This window comes from Melopsittacus undulatus, chromosome 13 (genome assembly GCF_012275295.1).
Source record: "Melopsittacus undulatus isolate bMelUnd1 chromosome 13, bMelUnd1.mat.Z, whole genome shotgun sequence".
NCBI classification, from domain to species: domain Eukaryota; kingdom Metazoa; phylum Chordata; class Aves; order Psittaciformes; family Psittaculidae; genus Melopsittacus; species Melopsittacus undulatus.
In genome coordinates, this window is record NC_047539.1 from 11,788,788 (window position 1) to 11,812,792 (window position 24,005).

At 52.3% G+C, this 24,005-nt stretch overlaps 3 protein-coding genes across 3 annotated transcripts; all 3 read right to left on the reverse strand.

Moving 5' to 3' along the window:
- Window positions 1-10,283: 10,283 nt before the first annotated feature.
- LOC117436926 (hydrocephalus-inducing protein-like) lies at window positions 10,284-12,212 on the reverse strand. The gene is made up of 3 exons (XM_034069002.1): window positions 12,050-12,212; window positions 11,208-11,432; window positions 10,284-10,742 (listed from the first exon to the last, which is right to left on the reverse strand). Exons 1-3 carry the CDS (start codon window positions 12,203-12,205, stop codon window positions 10,284-10,286), a joined length of 840 nt encoding a protein of 279 aa, XP_033924893.1. The 5' UTR covers window positions 12,206-12,212.
- A 718-nt stretch (window positions 12,213-12,930) lies between these two features.
- Window positions 12,931-20,093, reverse strand: LOC117436927 (hydrocephalus-inducing protein homolog). The gene is made up of 11 exons (XM_034069003.1): window positions 20,021-20,093; window positions 19,044-19,171; window positions 18,765-18,956; window positions 18,220-18,369; window positions 17,442-17,504; window positions 16,897-17,007; window positions 16,573-16,731; window positions 15,748-16,028; window positions 15,352-15,571; window positions 14,447-14,659; window positions 12,931-13,098 (listed from the first exon to the last, which is right to left on the reverse strand). The coding sequence occupies exons 1-11, from the start codon at window positions 20,091-20,093 to the stop codon at window positions 12,931-12,933; spliced, it is 1,758 nt and encodes a 585-aa protein (XP_033924894.1).
- Window positions 20,094-21,197: 1,104 nt separating this feature from the next.
- Window positions 21,198-23,480, reverse strand: LOC117436928 (hydrocephalus-inducing protein-like). The gene is made up of 4 exons (XM_034069004.1): window positions 23,427-23,480; window positions 22,421-22,598; window positions 21,808-21,938; window positions 21,198-21,299 (listed from the first exon to the last, which is right to left on the reverse strand). Exons 1-4 carry the CDS (start codon window positions 23,427-23,429, stop codon window positions 21,198-21,200), a joined length of 414 nt encoding a protein of 137 aa, XP_033924895.1. The 5' UTR covers window positions 23,430-23,480.
- Window positions 23,481-24,005: the final 525 nt, after the last annotated feature.

A 24,005-nucleotide genomic window follows, 5' to 3' on the forward strand; every position in this document is an offset into this window, starting at 1 on the left:
ATGTCTCATCCCACCGCAATGCCAACGCAGGAGACATGGCACAAGGCAAATGCTCCAGCAGCTTCCAGCATTGCCCTGCCTGCCCCAGGCTTGCAGTAATACAAGAGGCAGCCTGGTTATTTCCCATACCCCTTGATTCAGATAGGAATACACCCTCCCACCCTCCAAAACCATGCCAGAAGGGCCATTGCACAGCTCTAGGCACACCGAGAACCTGAGTTTCAGAGCTCTTTAGACAGTTGTGATGCTCACCATACTCATGGTGCTCTGTCTTGAAGAGCCTATAGCACCTGCACAGGATCCACAGGAGTTCTGTGGCGTTTTGGAGCCTGAACCAGACCCATCCCAGTCCTCACTTGTTGTGGGCAGCACTATCACCCCACTCCAAACTGGCATTTCTCTCTTCAAAGCTCCGTGCCCGCTGACTACCAGCTCCAAAACTGTTTGGTGAGAGGCACACATCTCTGAGAGGTGATCACAGAATCATGGAATGGTGACTGCATGAGTGAGGTCCCTCTCTGCCAGTCTGCATCCCTGATGGGGAAAAAGAGAAAAGCCTTCTTTGACTAACACAGGCAGATCTCAGCAGCATGCTACATGCCTTAGCAAGTCAGCCCATTCCCTATCCTTGACCACTTAGCCATGGATTCACACTGAGGCAGTGAACAGGAAGTCCTACTGCTCCAGAAAAGCAATTTCAAAATTGACTCCCTAAAGGATGTGGGAACAAAACGAACCACATGTTAAAGATACACCCCAACTCTGATAAGTCCCTTCCCATTGGGATCTCATTTGGGAAGGAAGGAGGGCTTTAACCTTAAGTATACTTGAGGAGGGTGTTCAGAGCAGTATCTCTCTGCCTCCTTTCAGACTTTGATAAGTGGCCCACTTTCCCTGAATTCTGGCATTCCCATTTGCTAAGAGGGCCACTCTGATGCTGAAGGCAATGGCTTTCAGCACAGTGCTGCTTGGTCTTCAGTTTTAAGTCTTTCAGGCAGAACAATCACATTCTGATTCAAGCTGATCTGAAGCAACATTCGCTTTGCCTCTCAGGAGGACTGGACCACCCTTACAATTCCAGCCCCAGCAGATAAGACCATCAGTTCAGAGGCCATCCCCAAAGCAGCGCTCCTGTACACATCCTGTGTACATTGACATTTAGGCACTGCTCCCCTTGTGGACAAGCAGGGTCCTTGGGGAAGAAGATTCCTTTATGATAGAGCCACTGCCTTTACACAACCTGCATTCAGTTATTACTGAAGCTTTTGGGTCCCTTTCTTTCATATCCTGATGTGAAAGAAGGGAGGAAGAAAATAATGAGCACAAATTTCTCTGAATTCATACCTGACAAGACCATACTGTCTAATGGTATAGAAAATGCACCACAAAGGCTTCTTTGTTCTTTACAATTCTTTCAAAAGGGAATAACAAGCAGAGTTGAGCAGGAAGAAAGCCAGTTTATTTCAGCATAGAAGGTCTGCAATTGATTCCATGCTCACTAGGAGTAATGCAGTTATTGCTCTATATGGTAAGACTCGATTCATCGTTAACCCCCACCCTGAGTGCTGGGAGTCTGGGTTCCCAACATTGCCAGGAAGAACCTCCCAAGCCATTAGGATTGAAATAACTGGAAGAAAAAAACTTCATTAATAATTGCTTGTAAAGATGTGATCTTTGAGAAACACACAAGTTCCTCAGTTCTTCATATTGCCACTGCTTTGTGAACGGAGGCTAGACTTTGCTCTCCACACTAGAATGATGTACAAGTTAGAACACAATATTGGAGATACGGTGAGGTAAGAACAGATGATCCAGGTGATCAAATCAAAGAACACGAGACACAAACTTCTTGCACAAGGATGCTCTGAAGCTGGAATCCTTTAACTGCAATGCAAATCACCCAGAATTTGTTTTACAGCCTGGAGTTTAGCAAGAATTGAAGTCTTTTTTCTTGGGTAGTAGCCTGCAAAGCAAAAGCAAACATGACAGGATTCAAGTGTGGACCATTTCTGCATCAGACCACCAGATTCTGGTTTGCCCGTCTCACTTCAATTACATGTAACAGACACTGCTGATGGCATCACTTTGAGTCATTTCCATGTCAGATTCCATCTATCAAGTTTCCCTGGGAGCAGACGATACCAATGCAGGGGCCTTCCATTCTCAACTACCTTCTGCCATTTACTTCCTCTGGGTTAAAAAAAAAGGATTGTTCAGTTTACTCTAACATGCTACAATATGGGCATGCATAACTGTAGGCAACGAGTGAGTTACTTCAAGATGTGCTTTTTCATTGAAGTGTGCTTTTACTATTACATATTCTACATCAAGGTGGAAGGAAGGAAGGAAGGCAGGCTGCAGAGTGCTCATACACTGAAGCTGAAGGAGCTTCCTTCTCCTGAACAGAGTTAAAATGTTCATTCCAATGTCCTATAGACAAACTACTCTATCCCATGCACTCTGGCCTGAGCCAGTATTCAACATTCCAGAAACCTGTGGGTTTGTTTGGATAGTTAATGGCAAGGCTGACAGCAGCAGTGTTTTTCAGGGCCTAAAAGAGGGAAGGAAAAAACAAAGCCATGATTCTCCTCAATCCAAAATGAAAGAAAACCTTGTATGAAATTAAACAGAAATAGATAAATAAATAACCATCTTGCTGGTCCTCTCCTGGTAGTGCAACAACTGCCATGTATCGTAGTTCATTCACGTATTCCAGAAGCCTTTCATGGTATTGTGAAGTCAAAGTACATTTATCTCTACTTTATACAACTGCACTGGGCAGTCAGAAACCATTCATTATCTCTGCTTGTCAGAAAGGTATTGCAAAACCACACATCACTGAGGTTGTGCAAGCTTATTACCTGTGCTGTGCAGTGATGAAGATGATCTTCAGTACTTCAGGCAAGCAAATACTCTTGTAGAGATACAAGCTCCTGCAGGAAAGCATTCAATGAACAGCAACACTTCTAGTGAAGATAACATCCTACTAATTAACATTAAAATGCTGATCATTACAGTAGGCCCCATGGACCAAAGCTACCTGAACTACACATAAGACTCTCCCTGACTAGAACACAGTCTGTGAACACAGAAATCAGTTCATTACAGACTGTTCCTATGTAATGTGCAAAACCAACTCAAGAAAAAGCACATATGAATACCTTGAAATTAGTTATTAAACCAGCATTCCTCTCAGAATAGAGTGGCTTTAGGGCCTGCTGCCTTAAGTGCATAAGGAGGAGTCATGACTATTCCATAAGGCTCCACAATGGATAGGGCAACAGTATGGCCCCTCCATTAGAATTTGCTGCCAGATTCCACAAGAGAAAGTTTTTAATGTTTCTGAAGCATTGAATGGTTCTAAAGCTCTGATGAACTTTGCCAAGGAAAGGAAAACTGCTTTTAATTTAACACGGAACTATGTATCATTGTGGGCACTGGGGAGAGGAGGGATACAAACACAGGAACTGCTTCCACTAACTCTGTTTTCTGTAACAAGAACGAGTTCTGCAAGTGCACCATGAAGAGGAGGAAGAATCCCAGGCTTGGCCATGTCATGACACAAGTTGTTTTCCATATGGGTAAAAAGCTGCCCAAGTGGCTTCAACAAGGTAAGGTCACAGTCCCTGAGAAAAGGCAATTCAAATGAAATAGTGAGTAACTGTGACCTTAGGCCTGTTTCTGGGAAGGAAAAAACCCAACACAGAACCCCAAACAAATTGAAGAGAACAAAACCAGACAGTTTTAACTGATGAGTAAATGAAGGAAGAAGCACAAGAATTATTCTAAAATCTAAATTCAGTGAAGTGCTTCAGGACAATTAATTTCATTCTGAGTCAGTGAAGTGGAGAAAACGTCACATCTATGAATATGTCCAAATGACTCTGGTAAAACTCAGTGGCCTCCTGAAATGAGGACTTCAAAATGACTGTATCCATCACTTTGCAAAATGCTGTAGCTCCATTGACTGAAACTATCAAATACTGCACTACAGCACTGAGCAGGCGATGCCCTTGTACAGCACAGACAAAACCTGAGCTATAGCTGAAAAACAATTCCAACCCTGCCTCCTTCCTACTCCTGAGTGAAAGCCAACTAACCCAGATGTTACTTACTACACAGATAGGATGACAAATGTTGGAGGGGAGGGAAAAGGGGAAGCTCAATTTCAGAATGGACCATCAGATTAACACAAGAAAAAGATTAAAGAATACAAGCACAATGGAGACTTGGCCTTTCCGCAATTAAATCTCTTGTCCACGTGACAAAGATGACATTTGCTGATGAAAATACCTAAGGGAACTTGAAAAAGTAATAAATCCATGATGAAAATCCCAAAGCCAGGTTTTCAGACTTGGATGCAAATCAAGGTTGCAGAGAGCCAAATGGTCCATTTTTATCACAGCACAAATATACTTTTTCACTTCTCTTTATTAAAGCAAGCTGGTAGGATGCTGCTATTTTCATGATTTTGCTTATTCTGAACTGAAAAGGTTCAAATTCAAACAAAATTCAAACAGCTGTTACTTTAGTAGCGACCCATTTGTTCACACGGTCAGTTCTCTCTTCTCCATATACTCAATACTGATCTGGCAAGCAAGAAATACCAAACTGTAACACCAACCAAAAACCTGAGATAAGTCTGGATTACGTCTCAAGGTCACAAGTCTTTTCTTTGGTAACATCTAGAGCAAAATGAGAAAGAAACCTATTCGAAATTCAAGTTTGCCCAAGTAAGGCAAATTAAACATAGGTGTTTTAGTGTGAGGTGGCTCTGCCCAGGGCAGGCAGGTTGGAACTAGATGATCTTCAGGTCCTTTCCAACCCCAACTATTCTATAGGTCCTCACTCACTATGCAGTAGACATCTGCTGATTGCAGTCATCCACCAGCCTCAATTTCATTACAACTATTTGAACTCTAATACAAGCTAACAAACCCTTTCATGCTATACCTAGAAATTAGATCCAGAACCAACTTAGTTTAATGGATACCTATTTTAAAGAGACAATTACAGTTATTTGTTTTCCTGATTATGGCACCTTAGAGTGGTTACTTCGGTGTGTAATTACTGATATAATGAAACTCTGAATGCAAATAGCATTACTATAATTGTCCCCACATCTCTGAAGATTTGGTATTTCTAACAAAGTCACAGCAAGTAAGAGACATTGGTCAAGAATCAACTTGAACAAAACGAAGCACCTTGTTTCCAAAACATTGGAGAAAGCAAATTCTAAGTCAAGAAAGGGGATAACCACATCTCTGTCAAAGCTTGGCAAAATAACTCCGGAAAGCCCTTTCCAACACATCCTGAGCAGTGCTTACCTGTCTAAAACCTCCCAGGATGACCTGCTGTCACTGTAAACTTATAACCCCACTCAGTGTTACTCATGTCAGAAGTAAATCTGTAATACAGCGTGGCACCTGTGTACAAGGGGAGGAAGAAAATCCACATCACAACCTTCTGAGTTAGCTTGGCTACCACAAATACAATTCAAATGAACAGTCTGTCATACATTAATCCTAGAAATCATCATTCAGGAGATGTGATCTTTTGCTTTTTGGTCATTCTGAAACGCACAGAACACTATGATAAGCTGGAGGCTGAAGTAAAGCACGGAATGGTTTCCACTGTGTACAGGTACAAGGATAATGCCTCTTACATTTTGCCAGTTAGATGGAAGGAGGAGTTAAAGAACCTCTATACCAGTTACGCTTCCCTTTTCCAACTGTGTTATGGAGCAGTTATGATTTATGAAGAAAGAACCTTTACAGAGGCAGCCAAATTCACAGCCCATTAAACAAAAGGTTAAAAACCAGAGAAAGCAAAGCTGCACTGCTTTTACAGACAGAATTAAATGGCACACTGCCACTCTAGGGAGCAAAACCCTGAAGTGGTTATGGCTAAAAGTGGAAGAGCTATCAAAGGTTTGACCATTTTGCTGTAGGAACTGGAACATTCAAGAAGTTCTTGTCATTGTAGCATCTCCAGCTTCTCAGAGGGAACACTGGTGGTTAGCTGAAATGCCAAACAAAACAGGTCCTTACCTGTCGTGCTCTGCAATACTAGAGCTGGTTAAAACAGAACTTCCTTCTGTTCCATGGACAATCCTGGCACCCTGGGACAAGCATGCCAGTTTGCACCGAGAAGCAGAATTTGCAGTTTCATGAAGAAACATTTTAAACACATTTTTTTCACAATTAAAAAACCCCTAAAAGTCTATCAGCTTCTTCCCTTTTCCATCACGAAATGGACTCATTGCTCTCTCCTATTCCTAAGAGGTTTGAGAAAGCCTTGCCATCAAATGAAAAGCTCAGAAGCCTTCAAACGCTAATGACATTTCTCTGTTGAGATCCACTGTCCTCTTGCCAGCCCGCTCCAGCTGGGCAGCTGCAGGAAACTGCTTTCACACAGAGCATAAACTCTCTCAGTACCTCCCAGCTCTGCCTATGGGGGCCTTTCCACAAGTCTCTCTGCCTCCTTCAGCCAAACTCATGAGCATCTGATGTTCTGGATTTGCAGGAACCACAGGTGACACCATCACATCATCAGAGGGATGCTTTTAGTCAGAGAACACTCTTTCTTTCTAAGCAACTCTTGACACAGTTCACACATCAACACCCATGATTTGCGGAAGCCAATACATTTATGTGTTTATCACAGGAGTCATCCTCTCACAATCCCTCATATCCTCTTCCTGGGAATTACACAGCCCATTCTCCAAAGTAAATTCAATACCCGTTCTCCCACTGGGTGTGCTTCACTGCTTCATCTTACACAACACAGCAGTGAAGGGGAAAGCCTGTGCTATCAGGAGCACATTGGCTCATTGTTTAATCTCAGGAAGAACCTGCAAAGGTGTAGTTTACATCAGCACCTGCTGAGTGGCTCTTACAAAACCAAACCAAACCCAAATGTACATTGCTCTAAATGTGTAAGCTCTTCCTGGCGGAAGGAAAGGGGAAACAGAGAGCAGGCTCCTATGCAATGTCAGGGGTAGCTAATTCAGTCACACCTTAGCCTTTGTTACCAGTTTTAAGGCCAGGCCCAACTCCTGCCTGTCTCTCCCTCAGCAGCAGTGGGCCAGCCATGCTGTTCCAGCAGTAACATCCTTATAAATACCTATTCTAGCCTTACAGTTGTATTTCTATGCTGAAATAGGTTATTTCTCTCCAACCCCAGATGCACTGGGACAAGCCCCTTTACCTTGGCACAACTAACTCGGCTCAGAGAGGTTGGATGGATTTAACTGTTTAATTCATTGATTGATTGTTTTCCCTCTCACCTGTACTGGCAGGAGCACTGTCTGTGTCACCCCCAGGACAAGCAGAAGACAGCAGTACAAACTCGTGTCAGCAGCCTCTTTGCAAGCACCAGGAACGTTCCAGTGGTACCACTTTTCACTCTGGGGCCCAGTAGGAGACACACACCAACTGTGCCGGGCACAGAAGAGGAGAACACAATGTGTACCACCCATGTCCTAACAGAATTCAAAGCTCTACAGGATCTTGATTATTAACTCCCCTCTCTGGAACTTCCACCCATTGCTAGTGAAATTCTCAGGAAAATAAAGGCCAAGTAATAAACACAACACGGAAGAAATTATTATTTTTTCCCCTTTTCCATCATGAAATGGACTCATTGCTCTCTCCTATTCCTAAGAGGTTTGAGAAAGCCTTGCCAACAAATGAAAAGCCCAGAAGCCTTCAAATGCCTGGTTGCAGTTAAGCCTGCTGAGGGGAATCAAGAGCCTTAATCCAGACAGCCTTGTCCAAACATGAAGTTCCACAAGGTGAAACTCAGGTTTCACAGCCAGGGCTGCCCCAAAACAATGGGCCTCCAAGTTCAGGTTCTTAGCAAACCTCTGCAACTATACGGAAGGGAAGGACAGAAAGAAGGTCATAAAAATCCGAAGTATTTCTACAGTATACACATTAGTTCCTAACATGCACTTTGTCACCCAAACTGCTTTGCTAAGAGAGCTCCTACGCCTATTTCCAGCTACTGACAGCACTCGAAGTCAAAAGCTTCCTGCAATGTCATGGTGCTCAGTGGGTTCAAACAACTTGAAGATGTCATCCCTCAGCTCACCAGCATTTGCTCCTGTGTTATCAAAACCAGGCTTAGGAGAGAACAGAGACTGAAGCTCTCAGTCAACTGAGTGAGGTTTTTTCAGCTGTACTCTGTGGCAACACCTGGAGACTTGCACTTGGCATGGTTAAACTTCATGGGGTTGGCATCAGCCCACCTCACAAGTGTGTCAAGGTCCCTCTGGATGGCATTCCTTCCCTCTGGTGGATCAGCCGAACCACACAGCTTGGTGTCATCGGCAAACTTGCTGAGGCCGCACTCAATCCCACTGTCCATGTCAGCGACAAAGCTGTCCAACAAGACCGGTCCCAACACCGATCCCTGAGGAACACCACTCATTACTGGTCTCCAGCTGGACACTGAGCCATTGACCACAACTCTTTGTGTGCGCCCATCCAGCCAGTTCTTTACCCACCGAGTGCTCCACCTATCAAATTGATGTCTCTCCAATTTAGAGACAAGGATGTCGTGTGGGACAGTGTTGAACGCTTTGCACAAGTCCAGGTCGGTGACATCAACTGCTCTAACGCTGTCCATTCGTTCTGTAGCCCCATCATAGAAGGCCACCCTATTGATCAGACAGGATTTCCCCCTAGTGAAGCCCTTCTGGCTGTCACCAAGCACCTGGTTGTTTTTCATGTGCCCTAGCATGCCTTCCAAGAGAATCTGCTCCCAGATTTTGCCAGGCACAGAGGTGACACTGACTGCTCTGTAATTCCCTGGGTCATCCATTTTCCCCTTCTTGAAAATGGGGCTTGTATTTCCCTTTTTACAGTCATCGGGAGCTTCACCTGACTGCCATGATTGTTCAAATATGATGGACAGTGGCTTAGCAGCTTCATTTGCCAGCTCCTTCAGGACCTGCAGACAGATTTCATCAGGTCCCATGGACTTGTGCACGTTCAGGTTCTTAAGATGGTCTCGAGCCAGATCCTCTCCTACAGTGGGCCTAAGGTCTTCATTCTCCACTTTTTACCTTTAAGGGGAACCACCTGAAGTCTTAACCATGCTTTCCCAAAGAATCTTAGAGAATAACAGAATCATAGAACTGTTTGGATTGGAAAGGACCTAAAGATCATCTAGTTCCAACACCCTGCCACAGGCAGGGACACCTCACACAAGATCATGGTGCTCAAACCACGTCCAACCTGGCCTTGAACACTGGCACAGATGGAACATTCACCACTGCTTTGGGCAACCTGTGCCAGTGCCTCACCACCCACACAGGGAACAATTTCTTCCTTCTAGCTAACCTGAACTACCTCTGTTTCACTTTAAGCCCATCACCCCTTGTCCTATTGCTACCGGCCCTGATCAAGAGTCCCTCCCCAGCATCCTTGTAGGCCCCCTTCAGATACTGGAAGGCTGCTATGAGATCTCCATGCAGCCTTCCCTTCTCCAGGCTGAACAGCCCCAACTTTCTCAGCCTGTCTTTGTACAGCAGCTGCTCCATCCCCCTTAGCATCCTCGCAGCCCTCCTCTGGATTTGCTCCAACAGCTCTACGTCCTTCTGGTGAGGACACCAGAACTCTACCCAGTGCTCCAAGTGCGGGTCTCATGAGAGCAGAGTGGAGGAGCAGGATCACCTCCCTTGACCTGGTCATGCTGGTGGTGATACAGCCCAGGACACAGGGGGTTTCTGGGCTCAAGCCCATGCTGAAGCCAGCTCATGTTCTGACCCCCAGGCCCTTCTCCTCGGGCTGCTCTGAATCACTTCTCCGTGCAGCCTGTAGCTGTGCTTGGGATTGCCCTGACCCAGGGGCAGGAGCTGCACTCGGCTTTGCTGAACTTCAGGAGGTTGGTCACCTCTCCAGCATGTCCAGGTCCCTCTGGATGCCATCCCTTCCCTCCAGCACGCTGACTGCACCACACAGCTCGGTGTCGTCAGCAAACTTGCTGAGGGTGCTCGATCCCACTGCCTGTGTCACCGACAAAGATGTTGAACAGGGTCTGCCCCAACACCGACCCCTGAGAGACACCATTCCTCACTGGTCTCCAGTTGGACATAGAGCCACTGACCGCAGCTCTCTGCGTGCAGTCATCCAGCCAATTCCTTGTCCACCGGGTGTCCATCCAGCAAATTCACGTCTCTCCCATTTAGAGACAAGGACGTCGTGTGGGAGGATGTTAAATGACATTTATTTGCTCCAGAGAGCACGAACGTGGCAGGAAGGGCTGGGGGCAGCTGCTCACTTGCGGGGGGAGGGCAGGCCCCGGAGGTGGTAGATCCAGGAGCCCCCAGGGCAGGAGACCACCAGCCTGCTGGTGACAGGAGCCGGGCCGCCCGCGAAGGATACGGTGATGGTGGTGCTGCTCTTGGCGCGCAGCACCTCGGGGGCCCTGACGGTGAAGTCCGGGTGCTTCACTGCGTATTGGAACGCCGTGGCCTTCCGGAAGACGTTCCTGAAGGAGATGGAGGTGGTGCCGCCGGCTGGGATGAGGAAGGGGCCCTGGGCTTCAGGGGGCAGCGCAAGGCCGATGAGTGGGATGCAGTACTGCCCGCCCAATGCAGAGCTGAGCTGCAGCGTGGCCTTGGCTTCGCCCAGGTGGCAGGGCTCAAAGGTCACTTCCACGCTCAGGTCCGAGCCCCCAGCACTGGCAGGTGCCGCACTGATGGATTTTGCCGTCTGGAAGTCGGCACAGTCGGTCTGTGCAGGGGAGACAAGAGACCATGGGGGGTGGGTCACAACAGCAGAGCCAGCACATCGGGAAGAACACGATGGTCCCCTGGCCCTGGCCTGGCCCACCCACACCACACTCCTGGTGAGTGCCTGCGGGGAATGGGCACGAGAACTGTGCAAACGTGCCCAGCAGGGACAACCCTGCACCCAAGCCCCAAGACGCCTGACTGCCAGACCTGGGCTGCAAGGGGGAAGCAAGCCCAGGCACCGTGGCACCTGCAAAAGCAGCTCCAACCAGGGCAGCAGACATGGGCCCACAAGGGAGGACAGTGCAGCTGGTGACAAGCCCACACCAGTGGGAAGACCCCTGGGCTCACATGGCCACCCTGGCTCTGCCACGCCAAGCCAGAGGCACTTAGAGCCCTTGGTGGAGAGGGCTGGTGCTGGCCAGAGGAGCTGCCTCCCAGCCAGAGCCCCGGCAGCCGCGCTCACCTGTACGAGGTACTCGGTCTTCTGCTGGGCAAAATGCCGTATTTTGGTGGTGATGGTCTGACGGGAGCCCAGCCTGGTGCGGAAATACACGGGCTTCTCTGGCCTGCTCCAGGTGGCTTTCAGCTGCAGCGTGTAAAACAGAGAGCCCAAGTCGCTGCTCTGGAGCACCAGCTGCCCGCTGCTCTCACCCGTTTGCAGGGGCTGATACTCCAAGACAAGATCCGCCTGGGAGGAAGGAAGGAAAAAGCCACTTTGTCAGGCAGAGGCAGGGAACACGTGTGCCTGACAAGGGGCAGCTGGTCCCTGCTGTGCTCAGGCAGTGCCAGAAGGCTGGGCTGCTTTCCCCCCTCTGACTCCCCTCTCTCGGGCACAGCCTTGCTCCTTCTGGGGGATGGTTCACTTAGGGACAGATCCCAACAGCTCAGAGCCCTCCAGCACGATGCCAGAAGCTTCCCACCATAAAAAAACCCCTGTGCTCCCCCAGGGCACACACCACTTCCTGTAAATCCAGGCTGCAGACAACCTGGCCATGGGCTGAGGCTTGTCCTGCAGCCACTCACAGCTGGAAGCACCACACTAAATGAGGGGCACGTGGCACAAGGACCTGCCACGTGAGGCCCACTTGCAGTGTGTTCCAGGGGGCAGCAGGGCAGGCTCCACCAGCGCAGGATGATGCCCACTGGGGATATTCTCGCACACTGCTCCCTCTCTAGATCATCGGCAGGGAGCTGCCACCACGGAAGGAAGCCCCACATGGCTCCTTTCAGGCATCACCCTTCAAGAGCATCCCCTGCAGCCAGGAGCAGGGAGAGCAGAGGGAGCCGGAGGAGCTTTGCCCCTACCTTCGACTGTGCAGGGACAGTAAAGTGCTGGGGAACGCTGACGTCGGGCACTTTGCAGTTGATGTCAAACGTCACCGGGACAGGCAGAGGGTTGTCCACCTTGACGCTGGAGGACACTCTCTGCCGAACAGCGGTGCTCATTTGAACAGTGCCCATGGGTCCTGAAGCCACTGCCTTGAAAGTCACCATGTGGAACAAGTACTCTCCGGTTGTCTCATTGAGGAAGGTCACCTAAATCAGACAGAAAGGGAAGGGCTGCTCATTCCACACATGAAAACAGACCCAAAACAGCCCCCTGAGCTCAGCGCCCTGCTTCCAGGAATGGCTGTGAGCACCCACCGAGGAAGAGCACAAGACCACAGAAAGCACGTGCGGTATTTCATAGGACCTGTGCACGTGGAGGTATGAAGAGGCATGTAGCTTCTCGGTGAGCCAACAGCTCCTTGAAGGGCCCTGCAGACCAGTGTCCTCACTTACCTTTGCCCTGAAGACTCCTTCTTTGTAGGAGAGGAAGGTGAGCTGGTAGTCCTTCTTCACAGAGCTTGGCACGTCCATATAGGAACACCCCTGCAGCACAGAACTGCTTTCCAGGTTCTCTGGTTTGAGCATGTCAATAATCACCAGGAACCTGTGGGTGAGAAGGACACAGTGAAGGTCAACACGAAGGACTCCCATAGGATACCCATCGTGTGGGGGTACAATACAGCCCCTCTCACCCTCAGTGCCTCAGGCACAGGGCACCAGCTCTCATCCCCCTTGGAGGAAAGCCCTCCAGGGTGCCTCTGCACAGGCAGAACATGGGTATGGCCACACACGGCCAAGGAGAGGGACAAGCTTTCAGGAAGGAGCTTCCAGGCACTTCCAGACTTCCTGGGCTGGACTCACCTCTGTGGTCTGTGCAGCCAGTTGGACACAGGGATGAGCTCCGTGTGGCACTTCCTGCATGGAACCTGCCGGGAAATGGCCCCTGAACACCTGGGGGCTTCAGCAGTTCCTTCCAGGTGGTAGCGTAAGCCTGTCCCGTCCGGCAGGGGGAAGAAGATGGAGCCCTACAGACAACGAATAGGACAAGTCGGCTCTGGAGCACCCCTGGCCAGCCCCAGGCCTCAGGCTCTCACTGCAGCAACTTCCAGCACGCCCAGCTGGCAGAGCTCTGCCTGCAGCCCTGTCCCGTGCAGGAGGCACCAGCATCGCACCTGCTCAGAGCTGGTTGTGAGTGGGTGCATGGCCCACAGGACATGGCACAGCTACAGGACACAGAGGCAGCATCTCTGGGCAAAGCAAGGAGACACGGGCCCTGCAGCAGAGCTGCTCTGCACATCCCAACACTCCCTTACTGGCCACACTCACCTGGGCACATCCCTGCCAGCCTGTGCTCATGCAGGGACAGCCCTGGGCAGGGGGTGCCCATCCCTGATGAGCTCCATTGCCTCAGTCCTGCTGGCCTTAGCCCCAACAGCACTGCCCAGACACCAGCCTCTAAGCTGGCACAACAGGGGCCCACCAGCCGTGGGCCATGGAAAGCTCATATCCATGCTCATTCTTGGTGCCAGTGGATCCCAGACACCTGCCTCTGCCATCTCCTCTGCCTCCACAGCAGCTGAAAGCTGCAAGACTCCTCACGCAGGCTCTACGTTAAAGACATGCTGAGCACGTGCAACCCTAAGGGCACAGATCTGCTGAGCACCCTGGAGACGGAGACCAGAAATCTCTGACCTCATTTCTGGCCTACTGTAAGGTCAGCTGGAGCGGGACAAGGACCCGGCAGCTCCAGCACCCCAGAGCCCTTCTGAACTGACCCCTTGGATTTATGAGCTTGTGGCACAGAAAACATTGCAGAGGGGCCAGTCACCCCCATGTGCCCAGCCTGAGACCTGAAGGAAGGGCTCCTCCCACAGCTCCTGCATGACTGTCAAGAGATCTCTCTCGTTTCCCACTTGCCTGTTCACGGCCAGGAGGGCACTGAGAAACTGCAGGGCAGCTTTGCCCTTCTTGCTCCCTGCAAGCTGCACAAGGACAGGCACAAGTGGTTGTGCCCAGGGCACGGAGAGCCTGTGCAGCCGTGCGCTGAGCGTGGGGGTCTCTGAGCCCCCTGGGCTGCCACAAGCAGCCACCAGGAGCTGCGCAGAACAAACTTCATTTCTTGGCCTTCAGAAAGCCTGGCTCTTTAGGTCAGCTGCTCCAACACGTTTGGCGGTCAGGCCCGAGTTCCCATCTGCCCTTTGCCCGTGCCTGGCCCCCAGCCACCACAAAACCCAGCTTCCAACAGAGGGCACAGGACACCTTCAGCTTGGACAGGACCTCTGAAGGTCATCTCGGCCAACCTCCTGCCCAAAGCAGGGTGAGCTACAAGGGTCATGCCACGAGGGTCAGCACACGCTGGCACAGCTCACGTACCTGGTGCTTCTTGTTCTCAGAGCTCATGGTTAGGGGTCTGTAGGTGACCTGGTAGACCTTTTCTTTTTGCCTGGCCTCCAGATGGATCAATTCAGGCCCTTTCCAGTATTTCCCCTCAATGATGGGCTGCAGGGTCCAGGCCTCGCTGCTCGGGTTGGACAGGAGGATGGTCTGGCTCTGCCTCTCACGCACATTGCAGATGAAAGTCAGCGTCTGTAACAGAGGAGCACAGAGGCTGCTGGGTCGTACCCACAACCCTTCCCACTCTTCTCACGCTGGCTCTGCACCAGGACCTGGAGCACAGGGAGCAGCTTTTCCTTGTCACATGCAAAAATTACGCTTTGGCCATAGCTTTTGGAGTAAATCAAGCTGGTTGCTCTTGAAGAAGGGAGCAGAACAAGCCTTTCGCATGCTGGGTGAAACGGGGAGTCCTGAAAGGAAACTCCTGTGCAAGGACAAGATCTGCAGCCACACAGCCCCTTCCTTCATGGGCAGGAGGAAGAGGAGCTCCACGCTCTCTCTGGGAGCAAGAGCCAACAGCTCCCAGGCTGCCCCATCCCAGGGGCTGGATGCAGATGCCTTGCCCCTTCCTACTGCTGAATGCCCTCCCCTGGCCCAGCAGGGGGGAGAAGTGTGGCTGCAGGTGCAGTGCTGGGATACATGGCATGGGTGCTGCAGTGCAGAGCCAGGACAGCTGAGCTGCTCACTGGAGGAGCAGCACCTTGAACAGGGGAGAAAGGCAATGACAGGGCTCAGGAATTCTGGCAATCCTGCCCAGCAGTTTCTCTCTGGGATACCCCAGCACCAGCGAGTCTGTGCTCACAAGTGTCCTTCAGTTCCTGCCCTGGGAGAGATGTGGTGCAGATGCTGGGGTCCAGGGGCCCATCCTGTCCCTGCTGCGTTACCTCTTTGGGGCCAGGGGCCTCCACGCAGGATCCTGCCAGCGTAAGCCGCAGCGCCTCACTGCCCTGGATGAAGCACCGCAGCCCCTTGTACTGGACAGCCTGGCTCAGCTTCGAGGGGCGGAAGGTCACAACCAAGGGGACATCCATCCCTGGGCTGATGTAACCCTTTGTGGGGCTGATGGAAAAGTCTGGCTTGAAGCTCTCCGCGTCCCACATAAACCTTGCCGAGGAAAGCACAAGGACAGGAAAGAAGGATTAGCCACGGGGAGCTGTGAAGGCAGTGTAAGCCTCAGTGTGAGGCTGCAAGTCTCTTGTGGGCTTTCCCACCACATCTCAGGCCTGACGCTGATCCACCTGGCAATAAGGCTTCAGGCTGGGCAGGACCTGCTGCTTTACCTGACTCTTGTGTCGCCCGCGTTCCGCATGACAACGCGCCGGCACGTGTAGCTCTGCTGCACCACGGCTCCAAAGCTGAGATGGTCCTGGTCCAGGTTCACGAGGCTGCCCTGGCAGGAGCCACGCACCACACAGAGGGAGCGCACCAGCCCGCGGCACTCCAGCAGCACTTCCCCGCTGAACGGCTGCATGCGGCGCTTCGGGGAGAAGGTCACCTCCACTTTGCAGGTGTCTCCTCTGCCCTTCAGCTTTAGATCCTTGCTGGGCTTCAAGCACAGAACCTACCCGAAGAAACGAGTGGAGACTATTTCATCTGGCAAGCAAGCTGTGGAGCCTCCCTCACCACACTCAGGGAAGAGGCTTCCAATTCCTCTTCTGTCCCCACCAGCACTGCCCCAGTCCCACTCATTCCCTCCTAGGCATTCCTAGGGAATACCAAAGGTGTTTTCTACCATGTGTCCACCTGGTCACGGCGAGGTCAACTCTGTCTTCTAAAGCTTTCACATACGTTCCAACAGAGCTGCAACTCTCCCTCTTTCAAGATTCACCTCCCTCACCTTTCCAGATCTAAAACACATGGCTGCATCCTGATGGATGTGTCTAAAACAGGCTAGAGGAATTGTGCCGCCTTCTCACTTCTGGCTCTCGGGGAGTCCTGGCACCCAGCTCAGCTGAAGCATTCGCACTGCAGGCATCTGCTGCCAGAGCAGTGCCAGCAGGGAGGACAGGGCAGGCACAGGCAGCCAGGGCTAGCTCCCACCCACAGCAGCTCAGCGCTCCCTGCAGGCACACCAAAGTGCTCTGCAGAGAAGGAACGGGCCTTACCCCAGCTTCCTGCAACTCTGGCACGGTGGACGTGACCCTCAGCTTAAAGGTGAGAGGGGCTGCACTCTTGTTGGCTACGGTGACCATCTTCTTCACCGTCTGTCCAATGCAGACGTTTCCCAGCTTCACCACCTTTCCTGGTGGATCCACAACGTCAACCTGAGGCGGTAGGGATTGATATCAAGCCAAAGGAAAGAAGGAGAAAAGGCTTTCTGCCACTCTCGTGGCAGAAACCCAAACCATGGGAGGCTGGGGAAGAGAGGAGGAAATGAGAAAACCATGCCGGTTGCCACCTGGAGTTTTAGCCTTTAGATTTCATCTCACCTTCATTTTTATGCCCCTTCCTTGGGCCTCATCAGTCAGCTTCTCTCCCGGGGCACACGGAGGCAGCAACAAGCTGTTGGGGCTGTTGTCATTTTTCGGTGTCTGTAGGGGCTGTGCACAGAAGGAAGAGAAACCATAGGCAGGATGAGTTTCTTGACCTTCACCATGTGAGCAGGCCCCCCAGCCAAGCTATCCCCTCCCACATTCCTTCCCCCCAGGGGCAGGGATTATCCAAGTCCCTCTGCAGCCTGCCAGCAGAGCTGGCTAACCCTGGAAGGCCACCAGGCTTTGCCCTGCGCACTGCCCCCGTCTCCCTGCACAAGCCTGGCCATGCTGGAGCGCTGGGAATCTACAGAGTGTGCACAGACCTTCCCCCTCACCTGCTCCTCAGCAAGGTGCTGCTGCTCAAACTGCACTGAGTAAACCTCACAGGGCTTCTTCACCACCACTGTCCCCTCTTCCCCATGGCTCTGGGGCAGCAGCGGTCCCAGCTCCAGCTCTGCAGGGATGGACTCCAGCCGTGGCTCCAGACCACATCCCAAGACCGGCACCTGCAGGCGTTGGCTGCTCTGGCAAATCTGGATCTGCAGCTCGCCCCGGTAGCACTTCTGCAAAGAAGCAGCACAGAAAGCTCCTCCGTGAAGCCCCAGCTGACAGCACCTCCAAGTCAACAATCGCCCAGGGTCAGGGGTCTTGTCAGCACCTCCAAGCTGAACCCAAAACAGGTATTTACTTAGAGCAGGGGCTACAGCATCTGCATGGCTCTCAGGAACTGCAGCGAGTCCTGCTGTGGAGCATAACTGGACAGTTGGCTCCCAGGTGGATCTAAAATGGGCTCTCAGAGGTTTTCACCTGGGCACGGGGGAGCGCAACGCTCATGAGAAAGGTCTGCTTTCTCAGACACAGTCCTGGCACTGCAGCACCAGGCAAACATCAGCTGTGTGCAAGAGACACCTGAGCTCTCACTGGACACAAATAAGGATCATCTTCTCTGCTCAGTGCTTGCCTCTGGTCAAAGCCAGACACGAGACGCTGAAATCTCCACGAGCAATTGAGATCCCTGGGACTGTCCCCAGGCATGGAAGCACTTGTGTCCATCCTGTCACACGCTACCAGTTTCCAAGTCACGGTGGCCACATGCAAACTGCCTTTGGGAATGCTCCATCATTTAAGCTGACTCCCGAACTGCGTGGGAACGTGCAGGGGAAACTGAGGCGCAGGAAGCTCCACGTGGAGGCAGAGCTCATCCCCAGCTTCCTGGGCTGGCCTCCCCTTACCACACTGCCCTGCCAGACATCCTGGCATGACACCCACCAATCTCACCTCTTCCGTGGGTGAAAAACGGACTTGGACGTGGCACTGCTGTCCTGGAGCGAGGCTTCCAGCTGAGGGCAGCACCTCAAAGCCACAGGGCACAGACTTCATCTCCTCCAGCAGCTTCTGGTGCTCGCTCCCTGGCAGATGTTTGTCCACCTGCGCACAGAAACCAGTGGCGTGAGGTCTCCTTGGTCTGTGAGGACAGACCTTCGGTTCCTGCAGTGCTCCGAGATGCTGGCACGGTGCAGGAAGCACCTTCATCCCACCCAGACGTGGCCACCACTGCCTAGAACTGGAGGGCAAACATGCTGGCAGGGCAGGCAGATGAGGAGGCAGTGTCCTCAGAGAAGGAGGAATGGGTGAAGACGGCAGAGAAGTGAAGCATCAGCTAGTGAACAGGCCCAGGTGAACCAGCCTTGCTCTGTACCCTCAAAAGCTTCCTCAAGCGAGCTGCAGCCCAAGTGCTCAGGCAGCCAGAGGGGCACAAAAGGCAAGAAAGGCAAAGAGAACCCAACCGAGAAGTTGTGTGTTACACGTTGTCTGTGCTTTACCTCCTGAACAGGATCAGTCATGCTGATGGACCATTTACAGGGGACCTGGAACGTGTTGTGGAGCTGGATGGTTTCTTCCTGGCACTGCCCACACTGGACAGCAGAGAACTCCAGCCTGTCCCTGGACACGCAGAGGGACGGCTCAGCCACCATGGCACGGAGGCGGACCTGGAATGTGGGGCCTCCTCTGACCTAGAGAAGGACAGAGCATCCGGTTGAGAGCCCACCCGATACTCACTGCTGTGCCAAACCTGCTGCCTGCCCCAGAAGCTGGAGTACCTTGATGGGCAGGAGCACATCCACTTTTCCCAGGGGCACGTTGGCACTTTGTGGGTCGAAGCACACTTCAAATGTCTTGCTCTCACAGGAGGGCAGGTGCTTCACACACTCCAGGCACACACTGAAGCCTGAACACAGCAAAATAAAGCAGCTGAGATATGCAAGCAACAGGAAATGGCTCAGAAGCACGGTAAGGCCACAGGGGTGTCCTGGCTGGCAGCTCTGGGAAAGACCCCTTTGCATCTCCAGAGAAGCTGCTCTTCTCCCTCTGGCACTGCCCAAAGCAAAAGGACTTTCACAACCAGAATCCAGGGGTTACATAGTAAAAAGAAATCACATTGCTTGAGGAACTCCAGCAATTCCTTCATCAAGCATCTCAGGGAAGGATGCATAGACCTCTCCAAAGGAGAATTGCCACCTAAGATACTAAATGCTGGGGTGTTCCCTGGACAGCGGCTTAGAAGAGACGACTGGCCACCCCGCAAAGACAGCAGTCACCATGTGCTGGAGCTGCAGCCTTACCTCAAGGCCTCTTTGGGAAGCCTGTTTCCATAGAGCAGAGGATCCCACAGGCCGGTCAATAAAGGCTGAGCAGAAGTGCTCTGGCACTATGAACTCTAAACAAAGCACTTCTGAACCACAGAGGGTCCATCTGTTTGCAACATAAACCCTCAGAGTGCACAAAGAAACTGGGATGATGCTCACGGGAGCCAAGAGCAGAAGATGCTGAGAGGCGATCAAGGTGATCAGCCCTTCTGGCCCCTGCAATCAGATTTTAGGGCAGCCACAGGCAGAGCAGGTCTCTGGGCACTGCTCGCCAGAAGTCAGGCTCTTGAACAGGGCACCCAGCACGGGGGTACTAAGGAGGAAAAAGCTGTCCAAGGAAGTACTCAAATCTCCCCGTGACCAATGGCTTCAGCTGATGTGTCAGAGATAGCTCCTTCAAGCCCCTGTGAAGCCTCTCCACCACAGGTTACCTGTGTTATACAGGACATATCCATCGACACGGAAAGATGCGGGGAAGTGCCCGGTGTTGGTGATCTTCACCATGTGTGTGTGGATGTCACCGGGAACGACATAGCCAAGGTCCAGGATGTATTCGGGCAGCTCAGCTCTGAAAGGAGGAGTAAGGAAACTCTGTAAACCCCAGCATGGCGTGGGCTGGAGAAGCAAATGGAGTGGATAATTCTGTATTCACTGCTCTGAAAGCTCAAGCCAAGCCCAGGAAACCCAAGGCCTGAGTACCCAGTAATAACACTTGGCTAAGTCATGGGGAGTGCAGGGCCTAGGATTTATCAGCCACCAATGGGATCTTCGAGTGACTTTAAAGTGGGTACTGGACACAGTTCCTATGCTGCAAAAAGCCATTGCAGAGAAGTCCACTGCATCTCCACTGATCTCAATCAAACTGCTAAGCTGGTGTCCAGCCCAAGCCTGAAACTGCTTCAGGACCTTGTCATAGCATTTCCTTGCAGAGGTCTTTTGGCAGGCAATCCCACTTGGAAAAGTGCATAAGGGATCTGGACCATTCCCTGCTCTTCCTGCATAGTGGGGTCTGTTTCTTGGCACAAAGACGCCGGCTTTGAGATGCCCCTTTCAGAGCTGGTCAGCAGGGGTGGTGCCTGTGCTGTCTGCAAGGGCTTGCTCGTCTGCACCCCTCAGCTCTGAGAACAGAACCCAGCAACTGTGGGGAGGGGAGCACCTCCAGAGCTCAGGGGAGCACTGTGCAAGCGAGGACACCGAGCTGCCCACAGGGAGCACATCATAGCTCTCAGCATCAGGCCCCTTCTGAAGTCCGCAGCTGTTCCCAGCTCTGAGACACAAGGAGCTCTCAGGAGCAGGCCTGCACTGCTGGCTGTTACCCTCGGGGCCCCTGCACACAGGATACAGGACTCCCTACTAACTTGAGAAGCCTCCGATGTACACGCTGGTGAAAGGCAGTGTCCTCCGGGGGATGGGAGCTGAGAGCTTTCTGCTGCTCCACGGCATGTTCCTCCATCAGCATCTCCTCCATCTGCATCTGCAGCTGAGCATCCCACTGAGGAAAGTAAAGACAGGGGCTGCTTAGCAAAGGTCCTTCCCAAGGCACAAGCTTGTCTCAGGTGGAGGATCCCACCCTGCTCTTGTTGAGAGAGGCGATGGAGTCATTCTGTCTCACTGCTCAGTGTCTGGGACACTTCCTGCTCTCTCAGGCAGGATCATAGCTCCAAAGAAATGAACTCCAGTGTCTCTCCCTGCCCAGTTATCAAAGCTGATCTGGACACATGGACAGACAAGCCAGAAACCTTCCAAAGCTCCAAGTATGTCCCTGCCCCCAGTTAGTGCCAAAGCAGCTTGGACAAAAGCTCTCCTGGAAAGGGAACCATGAGAGAGCTGGAGCCTCTCGGAGATCCAGAACACAGCACAGCCTCAGGGTGCATTCAGGCTGCTGCTTTACACGCTGTAAAGCTGGCAGGGCTTGGCCAGTGAGCAACAAAACCCCCAGCACCGACCTGAATGTCCTTCAGAGCACCATAAACCCAACTGCTTGAGCACAGCCCTTAGCATCTCCTGGGGTAGTCAGGAGCTGGTGCATCTCCAGGAGGGACAACTCCCAGAGGTGGGCAGCCCATGGGGCACGCTGAGCTGACACAGTCCGTGGCCAGGGCTGTGCAGGGAGGCACCCAGTGCCAGCAGAGCCCTGGGCACAGGGCCGTGGGGCGCAGGGGCTCCAGTGACACGCAGGAGGGTGGCACGTGTGGGACAGGGCAGCAGCTCTACTCACCATGGTGCCCGAGTCATCCATGTGGGGCTCGGCTGCCACAGCCTCCCCCAGAGCAATGGCCTCGTCTCTCTGGCTGCCTTTGTCCAGCTTTTCTTGGGCCTTTTGGAGGATCTTCTCATATTTGGCGTTGCCTGAAAGCACAGAACACCACCAATAGCAGTGGGGCAGCACAAATCCCATGGAAGACGGGAAGCCCCATTCCCCCAACACGCAGACACAAACTGCTCCAGCAATGGAGGGAAAGGCGATCCTGCTGCTTCTCACCCCCAGACGTCTTTCTCGCCACACAGGAGCATCTCAGCCCCACAACGTGATGCAAACCCAACCCTGTCAAAATCCCTGCCAGCCTCTCTTGCAGCTTCCCTGTGCTTTTCTGCCCAGCCTTCGTCCTCCCAGACCTCTGCCATACGCTGGCAAGCTGTGCAGGATGGTTCCTGCGACAAAGCCACACGGGCTCGTCTGCCAGAGACCAAGGAAGCAACCAGAGGGCTGAGTTTGCCTGACAGCCCTGAAACCTCCAGGCCTGGCGCAGGTGCCCATGAGCTGCCCTATGGGCATATGGCATGGGGGAAAGCCAGGTGACCTTCCTGGTGAGCAGACAGGCAGTGCTCACCTTTGATGTTCCTGGGCAGGTCCAAGTGGATCCTGGGAAAGGTCCCTTCTCCTTTCAGGCAGATTTTTGCTGGCTCCAGGTGACCCACTTGGATCTGGAAAGCCCTGCAGAAGACTCCAGGCACTCCTGGCAGGTAATAGACTTTCAGCACTTGCTGCTTGCCAGGTTCAATGTAACCCTGCAGGGCACAGAAGAGGGAGGGAGGTTGTGTACCAAAGAGGACTCAGTGGAGGGATGGCTCACACGACAGACACGCTGAGGACACAAGACAGCTTCTCATACATAAGGAAACATCAGACATTCCCACCTCCAGCTTTCTTGTACCCAAACGCCCAAGTCTCCTACACCAAGATGCAGTATGTCCTTCAGAGGCCTCGCAAGGCTGCCCTCTGCTCAGCATGAGCACAGCTATTCTGCTGACAGGGTTTACCCTCTGCTAGCCAGAGCCAGGCACAACAAACCAAAGCTCTTTCACCAGCTGTTCTGCAAGAGCACCAAAGGGCCTGCACTTCCAGCAGGGCCAGCAGCTCCTGGCAGCAGCTTGCAGGAGAGGACATCAGCGTGTCATCCCTCAGGCGGACAAGCACTGAGGAAGGTGGAAGCCACTTGGCCCTTTGCTTCCTCTTCCCATTGCAAAAGGGCACCAAGGCAGGAACACTGCTCCAGCTCTAAGACACCCAGGCAGGATGACAACTGGGATGGAGTGATGCTCCAGTGATGGCACAACCAGAGAGCTCAGCACTCAGCTCCAAAGAGCTCCCGCAACCATCATGCCTCCCACTGCTGGTTGCTGTAGGACAGCAGAGCCAGTGGCGGCCAAGGCCAGTCAGGGGCTCCATTAGGATTGTGCTCGATGCACCTCCTCTGCCTCTGCAGCAATCGCTCACAGCCCCGTCTCTGCTGCCTGGTTTTGGACGGGGGTTGTGTGCTCATTCCCCCTATTTTCCCCCAAAACTCTCTCCTGGGCAGCCTGACACAGGCCGGGTGAAGCCCTTGTGCTACTCACCATGCTGGGCACGACCAGGGGCACGCCAGGCAGAGGGCTGGCTGCAGTGCCTGTGCCGGGGCTCAGCACCACAAAGGCAAATCCCAGCTTCCCACTGTTCTGCAGGGTCACTGCTGCTTCCATGACTTTGTTAAACACCTGAGGAGAGGACAGAAGAGCAGGAAGTTACAGGCACACGTCTGCTGCTCACAATTTCATTCCTCTTCCATTGGGTCGAAAGCAAAGGAACACAGCCCAGAAGCATGAAGCGCACAGGAGAGATGGGCACTGGGCTCTCTGGGTTAACCTGGGCAACCCGTGACTGCAGGGTACCTCTGAGCCCTACACAGGGACAGGTATTTGTGGCAGAGGTGCAATTACAACCATGGAAAGATCAGGAAGAAACCAAGTAGGGGACACAAGCCCTCTGCACTTGAAGGTGTCACCCAACAGCAAGCTGAAACACAGGAGGAGGCACTGAGGCATTTAAGGAGAAAAGGCTCCTGCACACTAGTATTTGTGGGCAAAATACAAGCCAAAAAGGAGATGGACAGGGCAACGCACACACGGCCAACAGCTGGAAACAGCTGTGGGGTTGTA